At 29.4% G+C, this 9,200-nt stretch overlaps 2 protein-coding genes across 2 annotated transcripts; both read right to left on the minus strand.

Annotated features, from left to right (window-relative positions):
• Positions 1–874: 874 nt before the first annotated feature.
• On the minus strand, positions 875–3,469 carry LOC124531715 (leucine-rich repeat transmembrane neuronal protein 2). The gene is made up of 3 exons (XM_047106225.1): positions 3,158–3,469; positions 2,347–2,586; positions 875–2,268 (listed from the first exon to the last, which is right to left on the minus strand). Exons 1-3 carry the CDS (start codon positions 3,374–3,376, stop codon positions 1,492–1,494), a joined length of 1,236 nt encoding a protein of 411 aa, XP_046962181.1. The 5' UTR covers positions 3,377–3,469; the 3' UTR covers positions 875–1,491.
• Positions 3,470–3,599: 130 nt separating this feature from the next.
• LOC124531721 lies at positions 3,600–8,764 on the minus strand. Its single transcript, XM_047106236.1, has 6 exons — positions 8,511–8,764; positions 8,208–8,393; positions 7,920–8,046; positions 6,623–6,780; positions 6,017–6,121; positions 3,600–5,508 (listed from the first exon to the last, which is right to left on the minus strand). Exons 1-6 carry the CDS (start codon positions 8,556–8,558, stop codon positions 5,353–5,355), a joined length of 780 nt encoding a protein of 259 aa, XP_046962192.1. The 5' UTR covers positions 8,559–8,764; the 3' UTR covers positions 3,600–5,352.
• Positions 8,765–9,200: the final 436 nt, after the last annotated feature.

Genomic DNA, 9,200 nt, shown 5'->3' on the forward strand with positions numbered 1-9,200 from the left:
GCAATTATTGCCATGAGGTTGTGTTATGTCATGTACAAAAAAATTATGTAGTTACCCATTTAATTTGATTAGTTTATAAAGAATTTATATTAAATTCTACCGTACGAGTCTGACTAAGCATATAATTTTATATTAATTTAAAATCATTTATAAGAAAAATGTGATAATGGTATTTATGAAGTAAATAAAATATTCTATATTTTTGCTTCTTTTTTTATTTGTTTTATTTTTCCTACAGCTCAAATATAAAAGCGCCTTATACTACGTCAATTAATTTGTACAGTAAACCTAAACCTTAAATTAATAAATAAAACTAACATCGTGGATAAAAGTAACGGTATAAAAAATAAAATTATTCACAGAGTTAGGAAAATATTTAATCATTAAAAAGTAGTAATATAGTTTAAACCTTGAATGTTTTCGATTAGTATCTAATATGTATTATATTGACACTACGGCAAAGAACTTAGTTCGATTTTTACGTATATATATAATCTGTTGAAACTTTTTTCTACGTGAAAAGGAAAAACCGAAACAAACCGTACTCTTGTATACGTACCTCTTGAATATCACAAGTGTTTTTCTGATAAGTGCGATATATGATGTACTAAAAACAGTTCTTGATTAATGTATCTTCACTTGTAATACAACAATATTTCATTTAACTGCGTAAATCTTCTTTAATTTTGCCTCCAAAGTAACGAAAACAGTTTAGCTGACTTTCAAGATGCCATTTTAGTTAATTACTAGTTAAATAAAACAAATAACTGAAAAATGATACCAAAGAATGGTTAATCTATTTATTATTAAATGTTAATTGTTTTTTTAGAATGTCATAATTAAGTTAATGACTACAATAATAAAACAAATAAAAAGGTCTATTAGTTAAAATAGCAACACAAACCAAAATTTTTCCATTGGTAGAGAGGTTAATTTCGGTTAAGGCGTCCACTACACGCTCCAGTCAGTCAATATTATCACAAGTGGATTACAATTTACAAATGATTATTGGAGTAACGTTAGACAATGGACACTCATTCCAATAGATCACATAATTATTTATTTTACTGAATATAAGCATTCAAAATTTATATAATATTACTCACGTGTTCTCTAAATTCTGCAATGTTAATTATAAAAAAGGAAAGTCTAAGTATGTCAATTATTTTTATATAAAATATGTATCTGTGAGACACTATCATTCATTAACTATTAAATTAATAACGATAAACTTTAATTCAAATATCAGTCAAAAATCAATAAACAACGACAGCAAAACCTATTAACAAATCATAATTAAGATTGCGTCTTAATTATGATTTGTTAATTATAATGTAAGTAATTATAAATTCGACATTAGAAAAAAAAATCCAGACGAAATGATAACCTCCTCCTATTTGAAGTTGGTTAAAAATGATTCGATATTATACATTTGCTATAATATCTACAAGTGCTTACAAGCTACTAACATACATTTCTTATAACAAGGGTTTATATATTTAAACGACATTCGTTGTAAGGAGGAGGAGGCGTTTCTGACCTATCTATACGTATTGCGTCAACCTGTAAACCAGCTATGTTAGCTGCAGGAAACGGCGGACTTCGTTCCGGTAATGATAATTGTCTTCGATAAAGTGGTGGCGTTTCTAAATCAGGGTTCGCAACATTATTCCAAAGTAAGTTAGTTCTCATGTCCCCGTCCACTCTTTGCATCCTACGCTGTCGTCGTGTTTGTGGCCTCCTAGAAAACACTGACTTGCAACTACAAAATTTAACTAACCAAATATAAGTAAAGACTACACCGATTGCCAGGCCCACTTCCAGGCCGATAACAAACGCTTGAACAGCTGAAAAATCTCGGTCGAATTTTTCAAAAGTTGTCATCGGTTTCGTTTTATTTGTTTCAACTTCCGCTATAGAATTATTTCTGTCGACAGTTACGTTCCAAACTGTATTAACATCGACTGACTCTTTTTCAACGACCAAAGAAATCATCTTTTCAGACATTTTAGGGGCTTTTCTTGTACATTGCTTTTCGTATTTGATATTGTGCGAAGTAATCCACGTCTCAACCGCGATGAAATCTGGGTTGCATTGCCAATATTCATTTCTTAACTTTATTCTCTCTAGTTTTCTTAGAGGTCGTATCACGTTCAAATTTAAACTGACCATGTAGTTCTCGCTGAGATCTATCTGTTTCAAGTTAGGCAGTCTGTTTAACATTCGCACTGGTAAATATTTAATACGACAATTGTTGAGATTTAAAACCTAAAACAGAAGATATGAGGATACAATAAATGGAATATATTTTTAAAAACACTAAATAATATCTGCTAATATACATACTTCCAGCTTCGTGTGTATTATAAACGGTTCATTATTCAAATGTTCGAAAACGTTTGATGACAAATCTAATATTTCTAGCTGTGGCGTGTCCCAAAACAAGTCCGAAGGAATAAACCTCAGTCTATTGTTGCTGAGATCCAAGTTAGTTAACTTATCTAAGCCAGAAAATGCATGTAAACCAATCCAAAATATAAGATTATACGACAAATCCAATATTTTGAGATTTGTATATCCAGCCGCCTGTAAAAAAAAAACGTAATTAAATATAATAAGAATGCTACTGCACTCGAGCAAATCCATCAAATCGATGAGTTAATAACTCGATTTGTATCATAAATAATCAATACCTATTGGTATATTTCGTTAAGCTTGTTGATAATCTTATTGGGTTTCGAACAATGATAATTAAACAATGGCAACGCTTGAAGTTCTGAAGTACTAGTATTGTATTTTTAAATCAAAATATTTTAATTTAAAACTAAGAATTATTTTTAAGTAATTATAACCTATGAAATATAATAATATATTATAGCTGACATTTAAGTTAGAATAATAAAAGAAAAATAAGGTTTAGAATTACATGTTTTATATATTTGAAGTTGAAAACGGAAGATAGTGGCTTTTATCGGTTCGATACAGATATAATAGATCTTCAAGAATGTTGAATTTAATAACCAATCTCTAGGACTATCAATGCTAAGATTATAAAGTGTTAAATATTTCAATTTATAATAAGAATTTTAAGAAACGGTACAATTTATTGGTTAAAAAAAAATCTATCACAATTAATAGTGTACTTTCATTAACATACCTTAAAACAAAAGTTCTCCAGTTCACTTATAACATTCCGGCTTAAGCTGTAAACTTGCACCTCTTTGGGCACACCCACATCCACACTAACAATGTTTTGGTCCACACATGTGGCTCGGTTTAAACCAACGTCCATATCACAGTCACATTGTTTCGGACAAAGAGTTCCAACGCATGTGTTAATCGTGGTCAGTATTGCGAAACAAACTAAGACCAACATTGTTTATTAATACTAAACGGAAACATTGCATTCTGAATGCATATCTAACCCATAACACAAACTTCTGACGCATTTCTATAGAAATGGAGCAGTGTTGGTCTTACTGATAAAAGCGATAACAGTTTTATATACAGATAAGATAATATTTGTCTCTTATTATAAGGTAAATATGAGTATTCAATGAAAATGAAACCATTTTTTTTTTAAATGAGATTTATTTTTAATACGTCACGATACTTACAATAATGGAGATCGAGGTAAAACTGTATACTATTTTAGGCACAAATATTCATTTGAAATAAATATTTTAAAATATATCGTAAAATAGATTAATATAACATAATTATGATGGGTCAACTGCAATACTGTTGATCGTCCGTATTTTCGTCTGTTTAAAGATTTATTTATAGTAATAGCGTTAAGACCAATTACGTAATCTCATTTAAAAACAGCAATTTCGTGTGAAGTCCCATAATACGTTTGAGTCTAATACTCTATGTTCATACCCATGACAATATGTCTCATCGTCCGACATTGCTCGCTAATATCATATCATATCATGTAAATTGTTTCCATTTATCTGTCAGTCTCAGTACGTTTGACATGAGGCTGATAATTACTATTAAAAAAAAAAACTTCGAATTTGATGCCGATTGAAATGTGATTACAATTACGATTGGAGGGTAGTTGGTAAGCTAACCGTATCATATGAGTGTTGTACGAATCGTAGTAGTTGATTGTTGATGGATTGCAGCGCCTAGCGTGTAAATAGTAAGGAAAAAACATATTTTTGGTAACTAGAGTAGTTAGTGACGGTAAAAATATAATAGGAACTAGAGTTTACGTTGAAATTTACCGTTGCTACTGTAGTAACACCATAATTTAACGCATTATAACGGACACATTCGTACAAGAGACGTTCCTCCTTTCCTCTATACTCCATACAGGTAAGACCAGAGGATAAGATTAAGAACACAATTGAATACTTTCGGCGGGCTTATACGTTAACCGTATCTAAGGTTCAAGATATTCGTCCATGATAAGTTGAATAAAATGCCAACTTACACAATAATATAACTCAGATTTATATGATAAGCCACGCCAGGTAACTGCTATGAGATATCAAAGTAATTTTACTATTAGTAAGCATTTCACTTATGAGTATCAAAAAAAAATCACAACTTAAATCGAAAATTTAAAAACCTAGTTCATAAAACATGAATTTAGTAGAAAATCAACCATACCGCATGAATCATTCTAGAAATGGAAACATTATGATATGATCTAGCTCATAGAGCATATGATATTTGATTTAGTAGGTAGTGGAAATTAATAATTTACGATTAAAATTGGGTATCCATCAAGCGTTCTAATTCATCCTTTCGCCGTCCAATTGGTAAATCAATCTCAAGACTAAAAGGTACCAGAACAAATGTAGACTTCATACTTTACTTTTTCGAGAGCTCTATGAAAGAACGCAATGAAAAAATTAACGAAACCGTATTGCAGTCGTGCCATCAACGTCAGAAATACAAATAAAAAAGCTTATAGGAACTGTAACGTTAGCAGAACATGAAATATAATCTTTGATCTAATATACCTTTTTGGCATATTTATCTTACCAACGGTGATATGTCCGAAAGCATGGGAAATTTTGTACAATTGTTCAAGCACATTCTATAACACCTGAAAACAACTGTCAATGTCCCCATAGCCACCACACAACATACTAGCTAGTATAGATTCTTAACATACTTCTGTTACTCCATATGCTTACCAGTACATAATTCTTAAAACTGATTATGATTTTAAATTTTAATTACAGTACAATTAATAAATACCTTAGCAAAAATAATTATAATTTTTCATTGCCTTGAATCTAAAAAAAAAATTATTGTTACAGAGTAAAAAAGGATTTAAAATACAGAAAAGACATTCTCACATGAAATTCAATCACACATACATAAATAATGTAATTAACTAAAGAGATTCGTATTTTGTCTGTGTTGTGGTGCAGTCGTTGAAAAGCATCTTTTCATTGTGTAATCAATACTTATAATGGCATTCCTTACTTCATACGCTGATGCATTTATCGTCTCAAATGTGCCAGCTAGTTTATCAACTGCCAGTGCCTGTAGATAAAATTTGAATAAGATAAAGTTAAAGTTAGTCAAATTAAAGTAAGTTAAAAGAATTATTCTAAGAAACTGATTACAAATAAACATTTTTAGCCCACCTAAATAAAATTATATTTACGGCTTCTTTTTAAGCTGTCTGTTTTACAGAAATATCACAAAATTATGTTATGATATATATAATTGTGAACCAGTTTTATCATGAAATTATATTAAAATTTATATCTATGTTTGACTTAAATAATTATAAAGAATTAGTACATTTTATAAACAATTATGTGATTGAGACTCAAAATTATTAATATAAGACTTATTTATTACTTTACAATACAAATAAATTTAAACAAACTATTAATTTAGTAAGTAAAATATTTACCAAAAATCAAAGCCAAATTATTGGCAATATTTCAAACAGGTATGATCAACCTTAGAAGTTATTTAGTATTAAACATTCTCAAATTTCAGAGTTGACGATATAAATAGCTTATTAGAATTATTAGGTTACCTGTTTATGGGATGCTTCAGCTATTCTTTCCATGGCTTTTGAATTGTTAAGAGTAGCCTTAGCCATTTCCATCATAGCTGATGCTTGTTGATCCATAACTTCCACCTGTAGATATACAAAGATTAAAATCTCGAAAAAAAAGTCTAATGTAATTATTTTTAATTAAATAAGAAATAATGAGGCATCCCTACAACAAATTGTATTTTGTTGACTACATTTGTATTGTTTTTTAGAATTTATGTATGCTGGTATAAAATATTACAATTAATTGTATCTAGCTTCTAATTTAAACACCTTTAGGCAGTTTAAAAAAAAAATACAGACGAATTGATAACCTCCTCCTTTTTGAAGTTGGTTGAAAAGACGTGAGAGAGACACCTATATTTTAAAGTCAGATTCATGTCTAATTTTGGTAATGTGAAAACCAATCTAAAGAAAAATGCCTCTGACAATTATCATCTCTTAAACAGATATTTAGATCACAGTATTAATAACTCATTTTGGTAAAACTTTTACCAAACAATCATTTTCCCTCCTAATGTAAGTTTATCCTCCATCTTTCATCCACTAAATAATTTATTTGAAATAAATAATAACGTCACTTGCCATTTTCTCCATAATATTCATGTGGCGTTCATCTGCTTCGGTCGACACTAGTCTTCTTGTATCTTGAAATTCTAAGTCACTTTCATCTTTACTAAATATATCATCTGTAGAACCATTATCACCATTACATGGTTCTTTTTTTACCGTTTTACTTCTTTCTGTAAAGATGTGTTAAAGTTAAGTTATCTTCAAATAACTTCAGACTTGCTAATACAAATATTGCAAACATTTATTTTTTTACATACTTATTAATGAAGATATTACTATGTAATACACATGAATAATGTTAATGCAAGAGATTTTGTTATTATAATTTTTTTTTTTGAGTTTGATTTATTAGACAGTAAATCAAAATGAACTTTAAAACAATGTAACATATAAAATAAAATTAAAAAAATAATCCTTTGCACTAACCAGTTATTTCATGTACCTAATATGTTTTTTTTTGGGATTGCATTAGAAATTCGCATCCCGAATTTAAGGTTGGGGAAGGGGTGGGGGGTAAGGGTGGGTGGTGTAATACCTACACCACCACTCCCCCCGCGCGGAAATCATTAGTTTTTTTTTATTCAATTTTTAAATTTCAATATTATCAAAATTTGTACTGTTAGTTAAATTTAGGAAGGAGAGAGAGATATAAAATTTCAATTATTGGTATACAATGTGATTTCTGGCGCTGCGCCGGCCGCTGCCGCGGCACGCTCGCTTCGCTCGCTCGGCGATCGGCTATCCTTAACTACTATAACTATCTACTATTTTTGTTGCTGGAGTGGCTTCGCCGCTCCTATGAGGGGGCTGTTAATGTTGGGTGAAAAATAGAAACAACAATAGGTATATTTTAGAAATTTATAAGAACCATTTATCTGTATATATACTTGACTTGATCTTTTTTATATTTTATATTATATTGTATTCTATTATCATGTTTGTAAAATCTTCTGGGTGATTATTACGTTCTTTATAAAAGAATCACTTCACTACAAAATTAAATTAAATTTTTACAAGTTTTTTTTTTACTATAAATTAACGTAGTATTTGTTGAAATATAATACAGATAAAAGCTAGTAAACATAAAAAATAATGATTTAAGGTTAATTATAATGTAAAATATCGATCCGTTACACGTAACTTTAAACGCACATTAAAAAAAAACTATGGGTTTCCGCGGGTTGGGAGTGGTATATTTCGAGAGAGGGGAGCAACCCCTTTAAGAAACAACCCCTACTATCATCAAATTCGAGATGCGAATTTCTAATGCCGACCCTTTTTTTTAATGTTCATAATATTGTTTACTTACTCCCTGGTTTTCCAATGAAACAGATATTCAATATCTTCTGCTCTAGAGGTGTGAGTTTGTCTTGGGTTTTCCCTTCATTAAAATGTTTTTGTTTCAACATAACACTTCTTCGTTTATCTGACCAGAACTAGTAACATAAATCGGTAGATTTTTTTAAGATTTATATTAATTCTAAATAATAGACACAGTACTTGTAGAAGTTTATAACTATTATTATGTCTTTAAATTGTGTAAAAACTATGATAAATTCAAGTATTAGATTTAATTATGTATTGTGCTAAGAAATACCTTAATCCAGCCTTTAGTAGACTTCATTGCTCCTTTCATTGAATTGGCAATATTGGAAAGTTCTATCCATAGTTTCTTGAACTTTTCATGACTCATGCCATATCTTAACTTCCTATGAGCCAGGTCAGGGTGTTTTTGCATAAAATCTATCACAGCCTTCACTTGGGCCAAGGAAGGTCTTGTAGGCTTGAACAAATATTTAAATTACTTGATGTACTTAATAGATTTAGTAAATAATTTAGATAAGCAACGTATAAGTAATTAAAAAGTTAAATACTTACAATAACTAATAAAAATACTTACGCGTTCTGCACTCTCAGAATTTTCGGAGTCAGAGAGTATTTCAGCCATAACCTTTTCTTTTTGTTTATATTTTGTTTTGGTTCTTTAGATTTATTTTCATCTCGTAACTGTCTTCAGAATAAGAAACTTTAGTTTTTGAAACCCTAATAGAACACTAAAATTTTAATACATTTATGATAAATAAGTATTTAAAAAGAAAAATATTTAATAAAATAATATTTCAATGGGCTTAAACATCTCATAAACGTAAATAATTAAATATCAAATTTGATTGACAGTGCCCAAAGCCGATTTGACAAAATAAGACGAACACTGTCTGATAGTCGATAGCGATACTTGTATATCTCGTTTTAATATTTATTTGCTTATGCTGTATAAATAATGCAACCATTTCGAACTTTACCGTGGAGGGATACTAATTCAAAATTTGATAATTTTAATAATTATTAATATGAAAAATATGTAGATCTTAGTTGTCTCTTTTTCTTATATTTTTATTTTTTGAATCAATGTTTCGTTGAATGTTCTTCATTATTCGATTAAAATATTTAATCAATACTTTTCTTTTGAAAAAATAAATAATAATTTAAAAAGTAATGGATGTGGTATCTTTGTTAAAGTAATAGAATAAACCTACATACAACCAACAATCACATGATTTATTGGGATCCCACTTTCATTAGCCATCAG

Source organism: Vanessa cardui, chromosome 1, assembly GCF_905220365.1.
Source record: "Vanessa cardui chromosome 1, ilVanCard2.1, whole genome shotgun sequence".
Taxonomy (NCBI): Eukaryota; Metazoa; Arthropoda; class Insecta; order Lepidoptera; family Nymphalidae; genus Vanessa; species Vanessa cardui.

Coding starts and splice junctions, on each gene's coding strand:
- LOC124531721 (XM_047106236.1), bottom strand. CDS start 8,558: ATGGCTGAAATACTCTCTGACTCCGAAAATTCTGAGAGTGCAGAACGC. Junction 8,394..8,510: donor ATTCTGAGAGTGCAGAACGC/GTAAGTATTTTT, acceptor TATTTGTTCAAG/CCTACAAGACCTTCCTTGGC. Junction 8,047..8,207: donor CTACTAAAGGCTGGATTAAG/GTATTTCTTAGC, acceptor TTATGTTACTAG/TTCTGGTCAGATAAACGAAG.
- LOC124531715 (XM_047106225.1), bottom strand. CDS start 3,376: ATGTTGGTCTTAGTTTGTTTCGCAATACTGACCACGATTAACACATGC. Junction 2,587..3,157: donor TGGAGAACTTTTGTTTTAAG/GTATGTTAATGA, acceptor TTTTTTTTACAG/GCGGCTGGATATACAAATCT. Junction 2,269..2,346: donor TAATACACACGAAGCTGGAA/GTATGTATATTA, acceptor CTTCTGTTTTAG/GTTTTAAATCTCAACAATTG.